The sequence below is a fragment of the Tachypleus tridentatus genome, chromosome 3, assembly GCF_004210375.1.
Source record: "Tachypleus tridentatus isolate NWPU-2018 chromosome 3, ASM421037v1, whole genome shotgun sequence".
NCBI classification, from domain to species: Eukaryota; Metazoa; Arthropoda; class Merostomata; order Xiphosura; family Limulidae; genus Tachypleus; species Tachypleus tridentatus.
Genome location: NC_134827.1, coordinates 92,153,003 through 92,173,514, shown reverse-complemented (window position 1 = coordinate 92,173,514; position 20,512 = coordinate 92,153,003). Strand labels below are relative to the sequence as shown.

The window sequence follows — 20,512 nt, the reverse complement described above, 5'->3', positions numbered from 1 at the left end:
TATTATGTTCATGGTTAGGAATTTAAATTATTATACTTTTGATAAATAAAATGTAGTTTTTAATTTTCAAGCCCAGTTCCTTAATACTTATAACAATCAGTTTTTGCCCAGCATGGCCAGGTGGTTATTGTGCTTGATTCATAATCTGAGGGGTGCGGGTTCGAATCCCTGTTGCACCAAACATGCTCGCCCTTTCAGTCATGGGGGCATTATAATGTGATGGTCAATCCCACTATACGTTGGTAAAAGAGTAGCCCGAGAACTAGCGGTGGGTGGTGATGACTAGCTGCCTTCCCTCTAGTCTTACACTTCAAAATTAGGGACGGCTAGCGCAGATAGTCCTCGAGTAGCTTTGTGCGAAATTAAAAAAAACAAGCAAACAAACTTTATATATATATATATATATTCCTTAAGAAACTATTAATCTAGTATTGTATAGCATTTGGTCATTTCTAAGATTATTCATAATTTGTATTTTTCTAAATTTTATTCCTTTATTTAAAATGTGAATATTATGATTATCCTCTAGTTACATTTACTTCATAACTGTATCCAGTGTTTTAGATTTTAATTTCATTCTTGATTTTTTTTTTTTTTTCCAAAGTCACTGTGAGATAACAGGCTCTATAAATAGATCATCCTTTCACTGGCTGCTTCAGTTATGAGTTAATCATGAATATACTCATCAGTTGAAATACAGGCTGACAGTTCTAAAAGACTTTGAGTTTATTATTAACTCAGCTCTGATGTCTGTACAGCTAACATCAAGACTAGATTTAATACAACTTAGATGTTAAATTACTTCAATAAGTCTCGTCAGTGTGAGTGGAGTTAACTTTGAATATCAATTTAAGGTAAACAACTACAATTATTGAATATCTTTAATATTAATGAGAGTGCTTACATTATAATGCCATCAGATCTGAGGCATTCACTGACATTTACATAGTTACATGAAATTATTACACTTAGAGATTTCCATTCATTGATATATTAATATGCTTATTTTATATATATACTTTATATTTTTACAAATCTCATGAATAGCCCACATACTATCACCACCATCCTTCCCAAATTCTATAAAAAAGTTCCTTTCCTACTTACAAAATGCAAAAAAGTCAAATAAGTAATGAGTGTTTAAAATAGATATTAGAATGATATTTAAGTTATATTAATCAGCGTGATTAATGATCTCAAATTTAGTCTGTTAAATTATATTATGTTCTCTACACTGTAGTTTGTTGCCAACAAGGGAATATAAGTAACTCACACCAGTTGTATTTAAATTGATTGTCAAATTCTTTCATGAAAGTAAGGTCTATTGTCATTAATGCATAATTCGTTCCAAATTTAACATGCTTCAGAGTTTATATCTTCTACCTTCAAAATCACACGCATAGCAAAATATACAGTATCACATATTTTCAGTATACATAAACTTTTATAAACTATCTTTACATCAAATTTGGCTGTGAGAGACATGTCTAAAAAACAGTAAGCAAAACCAATACTTTTAACATATTTAAACATGTTTGCTTTAGTTTTACAACCACCTTGACTAGAAAAGAACTAATAACTAAACCAAAGAGTTGTTCAAAATTTCAGTATTTTATAGACAACTTTAATAAGGTTCAACAGAGCACTTACAGCTCAGTGACTTGTTTTATTTTTGCATTTCTCTTCATTGTGATGCTCATGTATAGTTTGTGATAAGTTATTTATTCTTAGAAGCTTATTAATGCTGTCAAAAATATTTAACAGCTGCATATGATTTAAATTAAAAGTTTTGAAAATTATTTCTCATAATCTAAATGTTGAAATTTTATTGAAAGTAGCTTCATAAAGAATAATCATAACTTTTTACCTGTTTTTTATTTTAAAATTGAAAGAAATGAAAATATGTATTATGAAAGCTTTTTCTAAAATGCACTAAATAATAGTGCAATTAAGAATGTTATTTTATCATTTCGCAGTGTTCTGTGATAGATAAAAACTGTAGTGTTAATTCAGAATGTTACTTTGTTATTCCACTTACTTTCATTACATACATAATAAGTGAAGGTACAGACTATACTTTTCATTCAGAATGGTACTTTTTTGCTCTGCAGTGTTCCAATACAAGTGGGAAACCTTGGATTTGTTATTAATTCAGCATGTTACTATATTATTCTACAGTGTTCTCTTGCGTGTAGTAGGGGTCAGAGACACGGGTTGTATGGGTGCACTGAAGATCAACACCAGCTCCCAGGCACAAAGAGTTGTGTCATATGTCACTGTTTGCTAGTTGGAATCAAAATGCATGTGCAAACAGAAACACACATAAACGTGTGTTTATATTGTTTATATTATGGAATAATTTAGCGTATCTTAAGTGTAGCTAAAACTTGTCGTCTGTTATTAGTCAGGCAACATTATTGTCATCATTGTATATATACCATTTACTAACATCGAGGAAAACTGGTAACGAAGTTTTAGTTACATTTGAATATTGATTTAATTTTAAAATATTTTTGATACAGTTACATCACAACTGTGAGGTACTTCATTTTACACAGAATTAATTTTGATGAAATTGGAAAAATATGATCTGTTAGAAATGTGTATATTTTACCAAAGTAGAGGTTTTCAATTGGTTAGTTTATCACTGAAAAGTTATGGAGAACATTAAAAAGCATAAGATTTTAGCTGATTATAATCACACCAGTTTTGATAGAATTAACATTTATGTGTAAAAATAGTACAACAGTTCTTGTTTATCTAAAGATTAAGTCAAAAAAAAAAAGCTGCATTATAAAATAAATGTTCACTATGATTGTGTAATGATATTATTGTAGGTATCCTTATGTTTGTAAAACAAGTGACATAAACATAGTTAATGACTCAGTAGTTACTCTGTTACAGTGCTCTGTTACCTGTGGAATAGGATTTAAAACAAGGACTGTCTTCTGCCAATCAATAATTGGAAAAGTTGTAAAAAAGGAGCTGTGTGATTATAAAAAGAGACCTCAAGAAATTGCAGACTGTAGAGATCAACCATGCCAAGAAGATGACAAGTCTCAGAAAATCAGCAACCATATCCCTCCATTTCTATCATCTTTCATACGTAGTTCCTTATCAAAACAATTGTTTGCTGGAAGTATTTACCATACTAAGAATTTCAAACCATTTCCTCCCATATGGAAGGTGTCTTCTTGGTCGGAGGCAAGTTCTCTGTGTTAGAAGTCAAGAGTTATGTTAGGTTTTATACTTATGTGAAATAAGTCAAACATGATTTGGATTACCAGATTGTGATTTGAATTAAGTTATTTTTATTGATTAAGTTTGAAAACTGTCTTTTTACCAAGGTTGAACCACACTTTATAAGAATAGTGTTTAATGTCATGTGATACAGTTACTACTTTCTTCTTTGGTTATTCCTAGTCTAGTATAGTAACTTAGATCATGCAATACAGGGTGTCCCAAAAAAAATGTATACACACTTTGAATGATTATAAATACAATGTTTATTAAGATATATCTAGGTTTTATAATCCAAGTTTAAGAAGACAAGTGTATAATCTTTTAAGTTACCACAGGTGTTCGAACTGATGACCATTCTGATCCAGGCACTGCTGATAATGCAGAGAGATGGAATTGCAAAACTTCACGAATCATTCCATTTGGTATTTGGATGCATTCTCTTTTCATTGTTGGTCTCAGCTCATTGATTGTTGCAAGTTTTATGCAATAAACCTTATCTTTGATGTATCCCCATAAAAAAAAAAAAGAGGTGTGAGGTCTGGTAAATGTGGGGGAAATTCAGTGCTACCTCTTTGCCCAGTCCCTCTGGTCGGCACGTTTTCCTCAAGATAGGCCCTCTCATTACGATGATGGTGGGGAGGTGCTCCATCTTGCTGGAAATAAAACTCCTCATCTACAAATGGCTCTTGAATGCGTGACATGACATTCTTGCAGCAAATTCAGATAAACGAGACCAGTGACTGTGTTTTCAAAAAAGAATGGTCCAATTATGCCCAATGCTGATAATCCACACCACACTGTAACCCCTGGTAAGTTTATGTGGTGTTCAACCATAAATTATGGGTTCTGAGGTGCCCAGTAGGTGTAATTGTGGTGATTAACTGAGCCATTTAACTTAAATGTGATTTCATTGCTACAGATATTCTTGTTTGGAAACTGTGCATCCTCTGCAGTTTTGCCAGGTATCACTCACAAAATTCAACTCTCTGGCTAGGATAATTCTCATTGAGGGCATGGACTAATGCTGGAATAAAATTTTTCCAATGAACGTGCTTCAATATGCAATGGATACTCAATTTTGGGATTCCTGTCTCACAGGCTATTTGCCAAACATATTTTCTTGCAGATCGATGGAGACTTTCCAACAGCTCTGCTTCTCGTGTGGGACTCGTGGATGATCTCAGTCTTCCAGAATGCCCTTTATGGACATCTTGAACAGTTTCATTTGTTTCAAACTTATTTCTGATGTGAGCAATGGTGAGTCACATTGGTAGATCTGTTTGATACTCCCTTCTAAACCTTTGCACTTCAGCTATGTTCTTGCACTTGCAATAGCACTTAAAGATAAATTTCCTTTTCTCAAAGCTTTGACTTGCTTCTGCCATTACTACAAATCAGTTGCACCTGTAAAGAAAAGAAAGTTTGAGTTATAATCATTCAAAGTTTGTATACATGTTTTTGGGACACCCTGTATTATCCAACAGGACAATTTTCAGAGTAATATGCTTCTAGAAAAATATAAGGTTAGTTTTGACCACATGTCTTTACATAACTTTCCACAAGCCTTTTACTGTGTTTGAATATATTGGCCTCAAGGACTACATTTAAGCAGACGAAAGTCAACTGGAGCTGCATCAGTGGACATCATTAAACAGAATAGTCGCAAACCACTCGTATTATAAGTGTAACCATGACAACATTATGCTGTCAGTTGATCTGCATTTGTTTATGTTTCCCGACTGTGGTGACGCCCACCTGCATTAACATATGCAATTAGTTTTAATAAAGTGCAGTTAATTATCTTTTATATGTTGTTACTGCTCCTGAAGAAAACTATAAGGTGCACAAAGCAAGATAAATTTTCCAGAAATAAAGGTACAATAAAGGTCCCAGGGAAGGTTCTGTTCATTCAGTTTACCTTCTCTGGGATCTAAACATCCACCCACGTGTTTGCCGTGTGTGGCAACCTGTGAAGGGGAGGAGAGGATACTGGTGGTTGAGGGTTCCAACCATACCACACCACTTTAGACTTGAATTCCTGTAGACGGGCAGCCTTGGGTCAATCAGCTGGTCCACTCGGGCTAGGATCAACCAATTACCAGTGTTGGATGTTCTTAACAGGTGTTGTGGACATTATATCTGATGCTGGTGTTTGATATAGTGCTCATGAAACCCTGGCGTTGCTGCAGTGTCCTTGTTTGACGTAGTGCATCCCTTTGTAGGGATCCATGGTGGGTGGGGTCAGTGGGCACCGATATTTCCCTTTCTTTATTATGGATACTCCAATTAAAAATCTTAATAAAATAATGAAAAAACACTCTATAGGTAAACGACCACGTCTTGAAGATTCTGGGCAGCAATCCTCACAATCCGTACCACCTGTTGTACCTCATTTTCTTATATTGCACTCACTTTCAGACAAACCATTAGGGCAAATGTCTCCTTTTTCACTCAGAAGGGACTAGAGGGACTTGCTGGCTCTCCAAAGTCAATAAAAAAGCTTTGATATGGTGACATATTGGTGGAAACATCCACATTTCAACACAGTAAACTTCTGTTGCATTCAAAGGCAATTAGGGATATACCTACTGAGGTTACACCTCATGCTACTTTGAATTCATCATGAGGCGTTATTGTTGAGAGGGATTTGAAGAACATCTCAGAGTCAGAGATTCTCTCTGGTTTCTTTCTCCACCCAATGACTTTCTGCAGTGAGGTGTATCTCCACTCACAAAGATGGAATTATGGTGCTGACCAATGTCCTCGTTTTGATGTTTACATCACCATGTCTGCCTACCACCATTAAGGTAGGTTATCTTGATTGCAGAGTATGGCCATTCATTCCAAACCCTCTCTGATGTTTCCAGTGTCGACAGCTCGGTCACTTGAAGATGTCTTGTCATGGTCACTTGACATCTGCTCATTGCAGTGGCAAGGACCATGGTGCTTTTGAGTGTGAAATGGACCCTCATTGCATCAGTTGCAATGTGGCTCTCACCCATCCTACTTTTTTTCTTGCCCTAAATTGTTGGAAGAAAAAGAGGTGCAGTGTTTGAAAATGATTCATAACATTACCTATCCTGAGGCTCGAAAATTGCTGTCCACCACCTCTTCTTGGATATATGCTGCTTCACTTCATTCCACAGTTACTGTGGGAGTGCAGACAGATCTTTCTGTGCCTCCTAAAGAATCATTCTCCAAACAAATGAAAAGTCTTTTGACCTCCATGGTTAAAAACGTTGATGAATCAACTTCAACACCTATCTCTGTCCTTTATATACATTCCACCAAACCCCAAGATCCACATCCTTTGGTTCCAGGTATAGACATTTCCTTGGATCCATCTTCCTCTCTCACTCCAAGATGCAAAACAATCATTTGTTCATGTCCTCAGTTTCTGAAATCCCCTTCTAACAGCAAAGACCTGCCCGATCGACCCAGGGCATGATCCATGGAGGTCAACAGATCTCTGTCGAATAAGGTAAGTAAGGAAAAAAGACGTGGTTGTAAACAGAATGGTTTTCCACCCAATTCACCTAAACGTAAATAAAAATTGCCACCCTGGTACAATGGAACTGTTGAGGTTTACGTTCTAACCGAGGTAACATCAAAACACTTATTACTTCCTGCAATCCTCTTTGTCTTTCCTTTCAGGAAACATTTCTGAAACCTGCCAATACAGTCACCTTTTGGCAGTTTTCTTTTTACAGAAATGACAGGCTGTGTGATGGACAAGTGCATGGAGGGGTGGCACTGTTGGTTGATCAGCATATGCCTACTCTGTCTTTGCCACTCAACACACCCTTGTAGGCAATACCCATCCATGTTTCCTTGGGTTATGCCATCACACTTTTTTCTCTCTACCTGTCACCTGGAGAGACATATGATAAATCAGACCTTGATTCTCTCATTGAACATTTTTTCCGGACTTTAATGGACATCATACCCTCTGGGGAAGTCCTGTTATTGATAGGAGGGGTAGCTCTGTAGAGCGTATGCTCTCTAATCACAACCTTTCTCTTTTCAACACTGGTTCTTCTATTTATTTCCATGCACCTAGTCAGCCCTTTACTGCTATTGATCTCTCAATTTGCTCCCCTTCATTATTTTTCCATTTTTCATGGAGGGTTGACAATAATCCACAAGGCAGTGATCATTTTCCTATAATCTTGAGAGAGACTGGCCATGCCACCTGACCTGTGTGCCCTGATGGAAGCTGGATCAGGCAAACTAGCCCCTTTTCAGTGCTCTCACAGAACTTGATCCTGCCATTGTCTGTAAGCCATCAATAGACGACTGTGTGGCAGCAGTAAGTGACTGTATTATACAAACAGTTGCTCAATGTATTCCTAAAACCTCAACACCTTTTCCACGATATCCTCGTCTGTGGTGGAATCCTGCCTGCCACATGACATGGAAGGCTCAAAAACAAGCCTGGGATACTTTCTGTAGATATCCCACACTCTCCAACTGCATCACTTTTCAACGGGCCCATGCACATGCTCAATGGGTAAGACGTCAAAGCAACAAGGAATCTTGGATTAAGTTCACAACCAGTATATTCTCTATCACCAGTTCCAAAGTCATTTGGGACAAGATTTGAAAGGTCAGTGGGCAATATAATTCTGCCCCCCTGTCGATCTTGGTCTCTGATGACCAGGAAGTGGCTGATACCCAGAGCATTGTCGATATTCTAGGTTTAAGCTTTTGCTGGGTATCTAGCACTTTTGCTTTTCTTAGCCATCAAGACTCAGGCAAAGCAATCTTCTGCTTCTCTGGCTATTCTTCTGATTGTTATTAACCAGATGTGGCAGGAGAATGTTTTTCCTGATGCCTGGCACCAGGCTATTATCCTAACTTTCTTCAAGCCTGGTAAAGATCCCAAGATTCCTTCAAACTACCATCCAATTGCTTTGACGAGCTGTCTCTGTAAGCCCTTAGAAAGAATGGTTAATGCTTGTCTTGTTTGGTTCCTCGAATCAAACAACCTTCTCTCTCCAACCTAGTGTGGGTTGTGATGAAAAAACTCCACCATGGACCACCTGATTCAACTTGAAATGTCAATTAGAACATCTTGTATTAATATTCTTTGTCATTGAGAAGGCTTATGATACAAATGGAGGTATGGCATTCTGTGAGACCTCCATATATATGGATAACGTGGCCATCTGCCTATTTTTATTAAAAAAATTTTAATGGACAGGAGATTTCAAATTTGTGTGGGTTTGACACTTTCCCATTCTTTTTTACAGGGACTTGGAGTCCGTCAGGGCTGCGTTCTGTGTGTCACACTTTTTAGTATAAAAATTAATCCCATCACTGAAGAACTTCCTTTCACTGTTCCAAACGGGCTTTACGTCGATGACTTTCACATCTCACATCAGTCATCGAACATGAGATATATTGAGCAGCAACTACAAACTGCCCTCAATCGTGTACTGAAGTGGACCACGGTGAACAGCTTTAATTTCACTCTCTCTAAAACCTTTTGCATGCTCTTTTGCCACAAACAGGGTATTCATCCTGATCCCGAACTCTGTATTGGTGAAGTTGTGCTGCTTGTGGTCCCTGAGACAAAGAGTTTGGGGCTTATCTTTGATCATAAGCTGACCTTTATACCACACATCAAGCAGCTACAGGTCAAATGTACAAGAGCACTGAACATCCTCCATGTCCTCTCTGCCACCATTTTTGCACTTCTCCAGTTCAGAGCTTTTACACAGTCTCATGAACCTCCTCTTCACCTCTGCCATTTGCAACTGTCTGTACTGTATATTTCTAAACTTCATTCCTTACCAAAGCATCCCACCTGGGATTGTTTTCCTTCCTCGGTAAGCCATGCTTTTTCAGAACCAACGATCTACCATTGCTTCTTTTGGCCTTCTTATCTAGGCACAGTTGGATGAATTAGGTCTGTCTTTGGATAACATTGCAGTATCCACTGGTCAGCTCATCCCACCATGGCTTATTACAGTCCCCAAATGTGCCCTATCTTTAAGTCATCTGAGAAAAGTAGACACTCCTGATTGGAAATACTGTCTGCTATTTGCTGAACATTTTCGAACAACCATCCTTCTATTCCTATTTATACAGATGGTTCGAAATTAGGTGACTGTGTGGGCTCTGCCATGGTTTGTTGTGGTTCAGTGGTTGTGTGCAAAATCCTCTCTACAGCATCTATGTTCACTGCTGAACTGTATGGCATTTCTCTTGCTCTGGATCATGTAGAAGATAAGCAGTACTCAAACTTCATTATTTATACTGACTCGCTTAGTTCTCTACTGGTCCTGGAATTGCTTCACATTATTTCACACCCTGTTTTTGCTGATATTCAAAACCAACTGGCTAATTTCTCTTTAACATCTACTTCTGTCCAGTTTTCCTGGGTACTGGACCACGTTGGTATTTGCAGGAAAGAGCTAGCTGACATTGCAGCTAAGTCTGTCTGCTCTGGCACTATCATCACTGTGCCTGTCCCATACCTGGTCTATGGTCTTGTATTGGAGGCTCAGCTCTGTGCCAATTGGCAGTTGACTTGGAGTGATCAACGGAAAAACAAGCTTTTCCAAATAAAACCCTACATTGAACTTTGGCTGTAAGGATTGGAAAGAGGAAGTCATTTTAACTAGACTACACATTGGTCACAGTTTTTCAGCTCATCGCTTTCTTTTATCTGGAACTGATGCACCAGTGTATAGTTTGTGTAACACCCAAAGTTTGTCCATAACGTTAGACAGTGTTATTGGTGATGGTGACACTGTTCACCTTGGTAATGTTTTTAGTTTTTAAAGGTCATTAATCTTTCTAATGCCATTTAAGTTTTTTAATTTATACTTTACACCTTTTTTAATGTGGCTCCCTTTTAAACATCATAGTTGATCTAGTTAAATTTGAAATTAGAAACTGGCCATAACATTAAGTAACTTGAAACCAGGACTGGAAAGACCAACTTCAGGTGACTGACGGTGGTTTTTGTACTTACCTGATTGTCTTCCTGGCGAGTTATGATTTACAACTTGAATTACTGTAGTTTTTCTCTTGATGTTGTAGACTAGATGTAAACCTTGGTTTTATGCTATTTCTTTATTTATATTTTTTAAACTTTGTTTTGTTTTACCTTAATTTCCTTTTATGAATTTTACTGAATTTACTTTTATCTTTTTACCGGACATTTGGCGTATATAGCCTAGCTGCTTTGTGCCATAAAACACTAAATCAGCCTACCAGCCAACCAACTTTAATACTTAATTTGACTACTTTGTTTTTAAGATTTAATATTTCAATAAATAATTTGTCAATAAATGTTATTGTGATTACACAACATTTAATTAGTTATTATTAGCTGATGTCAAAATGAATACAGATTTGTTTATGATCTCCTCAATCACACAACATGTATATTAACCTTCGTTAGATGATACAAAATGAGAAAACACGTAATGTGTGAAAAAACTTTTAGTAGGAATAAAGAATTTTTAGAGTATGATCACCTTGAGTGATACAAAGACCTCTTTTGATATGGTAATAGTTTTTTGAATTTTCAGAAAGCATTTTGTTGTAAGTATTACAGTTTTAAGTATCATATTAACAATTAATCATTAATATAATGCAAACCTTTTTAAAAATTTCCAGTGTTTAATTTTCACTAATATTGTTTATTGTAATTTATTTTAATGCATTTTTCAAACCAGTTCCTTTTTTTTTTCTGTTAATCTGTTATCCATATAAGGTGATAAAAGAAACTGATAAAAGCCATTGCTCAACTGAATTTAGTGCTCAGTGACATGTGGGAAAGGAGTCAGAAAGAGAGCTATACATTGCCAGGCGAGTGAAAGTGGCCACATCTTCCTCCCAGCATATGCTTGCCACCTCTTAAGCCGTCCTCCAACACAAAAATCATGTCAGTTGCTAGAATGTGAGCAGTGGAAAACTTATGAATGGGGTCAGGTACATTACATTAATGAGCATTATACATTGTTGTAAATGGTCACTGATGAACTTTTGAATACTGTACAAAATTTCAAATGATGAGGCAAAAGATTTCTAATGACTGTACATATTTCTAAATGGTGATAATAACAGCTTCTAAGTACTGGAAAGATTTATAAATGATAAAGAAAAAAGTTTCTAAATACTGTACAGAGTTGTAAAAATATTAGGGAGAGATTTATAAGTTTGAGCAGAGCTCTAAATGGTGAGAAAGAAAAGGTTTCCAAGTACCAAATGCTGAGGGAAAATATTTCTGAGAACTATTAAATGATCATTGACAAATTACCTTACTAAATCCAAATAAAAACTTTCTTTAAATCATACAAAATATTCAATGAAAAACCTGTAAGTGTAACCTGTACAATAGGTATGTATATTTGTTTACTGTTAAGAAGCAGTCTGTGGATCTCATTGTCACATGTGAGTATGTTAAAATATCTTGTTTAATAAGGTGGAAACCTTGAATCTTCAGGTGACACTTGTTTCTCTGAGACTTGTACTCTATTTACCTAGTCAGGCTAAAATTCCCCAAAATTTCTCTCTTTCAGCATCAGACAAGTTTCTCTTATTATAGCTTTTGCAGTCTGTTTGTTGCATCATAATTAGTTTTATATTTTGATGAATTTGACATTTGAAAAGGCTGTAAATATAAGTAAATATAATGACAGCATTGCTACTGTATATATTTTATGCGTATAGTTCACATTTACCACACAGTATTTCAGGTTTTGAAAAATTACTAACTTTTAATCTTTTCAAGATGAGAAATATGAGATTTATACTTCAGTAATAATTAAATGTTACCTGACATATATAAGAAAACACCTATGTATATCAACTATAATATGCCACTATCAAAAGTCAGTAAATTAAAAAAAATGGGGATTAAATCTCATTCTTATAGAAATGTGGATTTATTTAATTTATGTATACAAGTTATGTTTTATTGTGAATTACAATTTCATTGGTTTATATTTTGTCTGAGTAGTCTTCTCACTTAAATATCAAACTAAGTAGATAGTGGCTGATATGAAAATGATTAAAATCATACTTAATAATTGGATATAACCTTAGAGACAATAAAGTTAAATTAACATCAAATAATATATCTCAGTCATTATTGAATACTAGTTACAGAATACTATTTCTTGCATGTGATCAAAGTTTTTTACAGTAAGTATTACTTTTGCACATTTGAATAAGTATTGCTGTTTTTTTTTTAAAATTTCTTAAATGTATTGTTTTTCATTAAAATATATTTTATTGATATATTATTATTTAAATAATTATCCCCTCTGTGTGGATTCCTGTACATGGTAAGGGAACCTTCCAGGGAAGGTTTTGTTCTTTCAGTTTACCTCCTCTGGGATCTAAACATCCACCCACATGTTACTATGCATGGTTACCCATGAAGGGGAGGAGAAGATTCTGGTGGTTGAGGGGTCCAATCCTACACACTTTGGCCTTGAATTCCTGTAGACTAGCAGCCTTGAAGTGCCCCCACTAGGGTCAGTTGGCTAACCCACTTGGGCTAGGGTCAACCAAGTACCAGTGTTGGATGTTCTCTCCAAAGTCAGTAAAGAAATTTGGCTCTTGTGACATATTGGTAGAAACATTCACATCTCAACACAGTGAACTCCTCTTGTATTCAAAGATGAATGGGGATGCCAATGAGTGTGAAACACACTTTCATTGCATCAGTTGTAATGGCTGTCACCTGTCCTATTTTCGTTCTTGCCCTAAATGGTTGGAAGAAAAAGAGATGCAGCACTTGAAAACAATTCAAAACTTTACTTACTTTGAGGCTCGAAAGTTGCTGTCCACCACTTCATCTCAGATGTATGCTGCTGCACTTTCTTCCACTACTACAGTGGGAGTGCAGATAGATATCTCTGTGCCTCCAAAAGAATCATTTTCAAACAAAATGAAAAGTCTTTTGTCCTCCATGGTTGAAAAGTTAATGAATCAATTTCAACACCCATCTCTGTCCCTAACATACATTCCTGCAAATCCCAAGATCCACTTCCTTTGGTTCGGAGTACGGGCATTTCCTTAGGTACATCTTCTTCTCCTGCCCAAAGATGCAAAACGATCATTCGCTCACATCCTCAGTCACTGGAATCCTCTTCCAACAGTAAAGACCTGCCCAATCAACACAGTGCAAGATCCATGGAGGTCGATAGGCCTACCTCGAATAAAGACAGTAATGAAAAAAGACATGGTTGTAAACAGAAGGGTTCTCTACCCAGTTCACTTACACATAAATAAAAATGGCCACCTTGATACAATGGAACTGTTGAGGTTTATTTTTTAATCTGGAAAGAACACACCAGACTTGGATTGTCATTGTCATCAAGGATTGTTCTAGTTAATAACTATATCAGTTTCATGAGTATAAAACTGCAAAGTTATTTCCACAAATGGGGCTAAAAGTAAAGTGTGTTGCTATAATCTTTAGCAAAATTCATATTCTTAAAAACATTAAAGCTGTATTTTACCAGTCAAGACATTTTATTTAATTTTTATGTATATATGATATATAGCCAGGTATCTGCTTCTTTAAGGTAAGAACAAAAGAAAGCATTAACTTCTATAGATTGGAGTGTAAACCTGATGCATTCACATAACAATTGTTTTTGTAACGTTACTGGTTTCATTCTGTCTTGGCCAACCTGAAGAGCACTGAAGAGAGTCATCATCAATAATAGATATAATGAATATAGTGTGGCTGAAGTATTCTTATTATTATATGCTTATTAAATTCTTGAAAATACTGAAGAGATTGAAAACTAATACTTGTGACAAGTGTAATTGAGGTTATATGCAGCACAGAAACAATGCATGAATGATTTGTATAGCTTCATGACTGAACTAGAAAATGTCCATGAATATTTTCATGTTAATACATCATAGTGAGTTGATATAGTATGTGCTTTAAAGTATGTACGTACATATTTTGTCATTGCTATGCATCAGTAAACAGACAGTATGTAAGTCAAGGAATATAGTATCATATATATGAAATACTATTACAAAGATGTTAAAATGTTGCATATATTTATAATTCAAGTTGTTGACATTTCAAAGTTACTTACATGCATATAAAAGCATGCTCAACTGCATTATTGGTTTTATTTATCTTCATTCGTTTTGTTTTATTACCTAGATATGTTACAGACAGCAGCATCAATGTGTCCCATTAAAAATTTTATACATTTGAACCAGCTGTTTTAAATATTCCGTTGATTATATCTAATAGTATCAAATTCAAATACTTTTTAGATGTTCTAGGTTCTTTTCTTGCTCCTCTCCACAATTTTGTTTTTCAGTATTAACTTTTGATCCAAAGATTCTTCTGATGTACAATAAGCTGTGTAAGAAATATTAAATAAAAAAAAAATTGTTAAGTAAGTGCTCTTATGAGACTGTTGCCAAAAGTAGCTGATGTATTAAATGTATTTAATAAATAATTACCATAGTGTTCAGTCACCTGTGGTCAAGGCATTATGACACGTGATGTGATTTGTCAACTTCCTGATGGTCAGACTGGAAACCCTGGAGCTTGCATGAAAGATACTCAACCAGTTTATCAGAAAATATGTTACCTACCAGCTTGTGAACGTACATCTTACCTTCAACCCAAACCTATTGCTCTTATTAACAATGACATACAAAGATTTTTCTGGAGAATTGGTCCTTGGAGTAAGGTGAGAAAATCTTGTCACATACCTTGATATCAAAGGTTCAGAAACTGTTTTTTATTTTAATATTTTCACATGGATTAAAGAATGAAAGTATATTGTTATAAAAACTATTACTTGGGGATCCTTCTTATTTTTTGTAAAGAATTGCTCTTGGATACAGGTGCACAAGACTGATTATTACCCTAAAATGATTTGGTGTAATTTTGGAAAGGCATTTCATAAATAAATACAAAACATCAATTCTTTTGGAAGATTATTTGGAAGCTGAAAATGAAAAGATCTGAATATTTAATATAAATGATTTTCTGGAGTATAAGCAAGAAGAGTAATGTAGAATAGAGTTTGTAAAAGAGATTGCTTGTGATTTTCTCAAGTTCTTGCTGAATAAACAGATTGGCATATAAAGCAGAAGAGCTTAACCTCTGTTAATTCGTAGCCAGAAGTTTTTCTGTTGTGTGATATATGTGCTGAATATATAAAAAAGTTATTATTTTTGTGGGAATGAAACCTTTACTACTAATGTCTGATGAATATCTTAAATATATCCTTGAATGAATTAAAAAATAGTTCAAATAATTTACCTCATAGTTTAATTAGCAGCAACATTAATTATTTTTTCTATAAAGCACTTGCTACAGAAATAAACAAGAAAAGGGTTGCCATTACTGTAACTTTTTCCTCTTAAATCCCAAGGATTTTTATGTAATAGCAAAACCATGATCCTGTGGCCCTCTTATTTTCCTCTTTTTCAGTTACATTATCATTGCCATTATAATGTACATTTAATTTTTTTAACCAAGTTACAAGTAGTAAATAGTAGGCCTATGTATGTACATACTTCACTGTAAGTAATGTTTTCACAAAACATCCCATTTTCCTAAGGGGTTGGGTGAAACGTTTTACCTTTGTGCAAACCTTGGAAGCAAGACTTGTTCATTTGATACCATTTAAAATTAGGTGCAACTTAGGAGGAGTTATGTGACACACAGAATGTTATGTATACATAAATGTTTTTACAAGCTTTTGCAACTTTAAAATACTCGTGCGTATTTATTTTAAGTTTTATTAAGAACTTAGATAAATAAGTTACATTAGTAATTTGTGTAAAACTTATTCAATGCTTGTAAGCATTTATTTCATAAGAAAGATAAATAAGGCTTAATTGTAAGTAAAGGTGACTAACGTTGATGTTTGAACTTACCCTTTAGTCATCCTGGCGAGTTATGATGATTAAAATTATGCTACAGAAAGTCATTTAAAACTTGCATTATTTTACTTTCTCTCTTACTGCTGTAAACCAGATATGAAAATTTAATTTAATGCCATATATATTTTTAATTCAAAATTTTATTTTACCTAAATTTCTTTTTATGAATTTTAACATTTTACTGGATGTTTGGCATGGATAGCCAAGTTGCTTTGGCCATAAAACACCAAACCAACCAACCAAAGTGCTTCAGGATATGATTACATTATTTATTGTTAAAATATTATAGGCTTGCATTATTTCTATTTATGAAATAAATCTCAATTTATCATCAATTTATGAAACACATGATAGGAAGTTAGCCCTTTTTTCTATTTGAATCAAGGTGTTTCTATAAATTTGTATTGTTGTTTAGCTAGATGTCTGGAACTTTTTCCAAAGTAAAAGAAACAATTTGAGCCATATAAATTGTGAGATATGCTTTAATCAGTCATATCGTTTGAATTCATCAGTTAATGAGTGATAAATGCTGAATGTTTTTACAGGTTTGTGTTAGTGTCAGCTAATTAGTTAATCCAATATTGTAAATATTAAACTTATGCTTTTACCAAGAAAAAGACATTAAAAATTAGCAGTTAAGCAGAATTTCTGTTAGACACAACTTTTTTGTGAAGTTGAGCCTGTATGCATTAAAAGGGGGCCATTAATCCATTATGTTATACCTGGCATCTGAGTACTGATTAGTTGAGCCGGATTGTGGAAGCGTGTCTAAGAGCTCTTTCAGCATGATAAATGGCTTGTACAGGTTTTTTATCATGTTATTTGGTTTACATAACATGCAAACACTTTCAAGAGTTTATTCTGAAGGGATTTCAATGAAAGAAACACTCAGTTTATGCTGATAATCTCACATTCTTTGGATACTTATTCCAGTCTGCACCTAAGAACCTGAAAATAGTATTCCAGTGGATAAAAGAAGGAAAGCTTGAAACTGCAACCAAGAAAATATTAGTTCATATACATGGAACAAGATCTTATTGGTCATATTATGAGAAGAGAGGGAATTTCCATGGATCTTTCTGAAGTAGCATCAGTGCAAAACTGGCTTCATCTTGTGACCACATATGAATTACACAGTTTCTTCTGCTTACTCTGGTAGTCTATAGAACTGCAGTCAATGACCTCTTAATCAATATGACTGGTTTTAAACCAGAAGGTAAGATCTAGAACAGTCACTGATTGAAAAAAGTGGCAATCCTTTGTTTCCAAGCTCCCAGGTAATGTTCACCCTAAAATGTATAAAGTACATTGTGTAATTTCCAACTGATTACCACAAAACTAAAACAGATGGAGTTAGCAGGTGTAATGCCTAGAACATCAATGGTTTGTGCAACTGGAGATGATACTTAGGAATTTGAAAACTCTGCTTAAAGGTGGTTTTGTTCTTGCCTTCTGAACTGTGGGGAGTATAATAAGGTACAGTGTATGCACTACATTTTATGAATGTCACTTGATTATCTGAAGCTAGGATGCTTTGTTGGTTTATGACCCTTATATTTCCAGTTATTCAGCAAAGTTTCACAGTAAGAGATGCTAATAGAATATAAGATGATAGCTGCTTGATTAACACTTTAGGATGGCTAGTGTCATTAGATATAATGGTTAATGCATCAACAGTTTGCACAACTAAAGATGGTAGCTAGGAGTTTGAAAACTTAATTGAAAGGACATTGCAGTCTTTTTCCTTCCAAGCTAATGATTGATATTTCTGATGCAAAATGTCTACAATATTTCATGAGATTCACTTAAAAGATCAAATTGAATGAAAAAATATTTTATGGAGAATATGCATAGTCTTTCCTAGCATGCCTAAAAGGTGTTTAACTTCTCTACATTGCGTGAGAGAGTTTGTGGTTTGTCATTGTATTTATATATATATATTGATAAATACTAAAATTATAGCACAAGTGCTAATTGTAATTTATGATAATTTTAGCTTAACACTTTAGTTTATTTTAATTTTGTGTAATTATTTATTTCATGTCTCTTGGTCATTACTATGCTAATCTACCAAAATGTAGACTGGGTGGTGTAACTTGACACAATTACGAAGTTGCTTTAACTGGAACCAATGGCAGTTACTTTTAAACTATTAACATGTATGAAAAGATGTAATTGGAACATTACATAAGGTCATGTATGATTTTTTGATGAAATAAATAGATCAATTATGCAAAGAACACAACATGTTAATGAAAATTAAGTATTTGATCTGGATGTTAAGACTGTGGTGTGATGTTAACTGTGATTACTGTCTGTAAAGTATTATTTGAAGACACTGTCTGTTATTTTCCTTAATACTTGTGAAATAATGTTTAACTTTTGACATTGAAATATTTGGCATTTAGTGAATTTTTGTGGAAAAATAAGAGCAAGGCAAGTTTAACACAGGGGCTTTAGCAGATAAGACTTTGGAGTATCAAATTTAGGAGGAGTCCACAAAACATATAGGCTATAATTTATGTGACATTATGAATTAGGATAGAATGTTTTACCAGCATCTTTCACTGATGCAGTGACTACATCGTAAAATGCAAACTTGCAGTCAAAAGGAATCTTATTTAAAATACAGTGGTACCTTGGTTTTTGAACTTAATCTGTTCCAGAAGGCTGTTCGAAAACCGAATGAATTTTTCCCATAAGAAATACTGTAAATTAAATTAATCTGTTACAGACCTCCAAAAATTATGCATTATGAAGCAAAAATATTGCTTATTTATACCTGTATAATAATACTTACATGCATAAAGTCAGCCACAAAAACTATAAACACAATAAAAAAACAATAAATGAAAATTTAACTGCACTTTACTTGTGCTGAGGAGAGCTGATGGCGTAAATGAAAGGTGGTGAGGAACGTGGAGAGTAGGAGGGTTATTATTGTTTGGAAGGGGAGTTGCCTTCCATAGAAACTTCAGGTAACTCTCCTTCTGGGGTTCTCTCTCTTTTCTGTCTCTTTGGACTGCTATAACCTGTTTGAGACTCACTGGATCTATTTCTCACTAAAAACTTGTGTAATAAGGTTTCTTTCTGCCTGCATTTTAAAATGTTTCTGAAATGCAAACTTGTTACTGTCTCATCACATGGCATTGTCATTGAAAAGGTTTATGCTGTGGTTTGCTACAGCTTTGTCAGGGAGAAAAATTTTCCACAAAACTTTGTAACTCTCCCCATTTTCCACACATTTCCTTGATTAGTGAACTAGGAACATCCTCCCTTCCCTCCTCCTCATCTGAAGACACTTCCTCAGTTGCCTTCTGTTGCTTCTCATTCTGAAGGTCTTGAAGGTCTTCCGTGGTGAGCTCAATTCCATGGTCTTCCACCAACTCCTCCACATCATCACCACTCACATTCAAGCCCATACACTTGCCTAGTGAGACAATACCCTTGACAACAGGCTTAGCCTCAAAGCCTTCAAAGTCTCTATCTGCTACTGAGTCTAGCCACAATTTCTTCCAGGCTGAGTTCATGGTCCTCAAAGACACTTCCCTCCAGGCTTTGCCTGTGATCCTCAAGCAATGGAGGATATTAAAGTGATTTTTCCAGAACTCTCTGAGGGTTAACTCTGTGTCAGAGGTCACTTCAAAGCACCTTTGAAACAGTGCTTTTGTGTAGAGTTTGTTAAAGTTCGATATGACCTGTTGGTCCATGGGCTGAATGAGAGGAGTCATGTTAAGGGGCAAGAGCTTCACCGTAATGAAACTGTACTCCTCCACCAACCCGTCCTCCAAGCCTGGTGGGTGAGCATGTACATTGTCCTTCACAAGGGCCTTGAGTAGCAACTGTTTTTCTGTGAGGTAATTCTTTACACTTGGAGCAAACACTTTATGGACCTACTCCATAAAAAATTGCCTGGTTACCCATGCTTTACTCTTAGCCCTCCACATGACATTTAGTTTACTTTTCAGGACATTATTTTTCATAAAAACCCTCAGGTTCTCAGAATGGTACACAAGAAAGGCTTCAGTTTTAAGTCCCCACTTGCATTACTACATAACAATAGAGTTAGCCTGTCCTTCATTGGCTTGTGTCCTAGCAATGAATTTTCCTCCTTGGTGATGTAGGTCCTTTTTGGCATTTTCTTCCAAAAGAGGCCTGTCTTATCACAGTTGGCACTTGTTGGGGAATAAAACCCTCAGCTTCTACATAATCCTTAGATTCCCTAACAAATTTATCAGCAGCATCTTTATTAGAACTGGCACCCTCCCCATGTCTCACCACACTATGTATGTCACTTCTCTTCCTAAATTTTTCAAACCACCCCCTACTAGCCTTAAAAGTATCACTTGTATCAGCACTCGTTCCAGGG

At 35.2% G+C, this 20,512-nt stretch overlaps 1 protein-coding gene across 3 annotated transcripts in view; it reads left to right on the top strand.

Moving 5' to 3' along the window:
- LOC143247473 (A disintegrin and metalloproteinase with thrombospondin motifs 9-like) overlaps positions 1-20,512 on the top strand; it is a 216,168-nt gene that overhangs the window by 143,830 nt on the left and 51,826 nt on the right. For all 3 annotated transcript variants that reach the window (XR_013026563.1, XM_076495683.1, XM_076495682.1), the window contains exons 22-24: positions 2,905-3,204; positions 11,017-11,190; positions 14,712-14,939. Coding sequence is in view for 2 of the 3 variants with exons in the window: in XM_076495683.1 (XP_076351798.1) it covers positions 2,905-3,204; positions 11,017-11,190; positions 14,712-14,939 (702 nt within the window). In the remaining variant the exon portion in view is untranslated. The remainder of the gene's footprint in view (positions 1-2,904; positions 3,205-11,016; positions 11,191-14,711; positions 14,940-20,512) is intronic.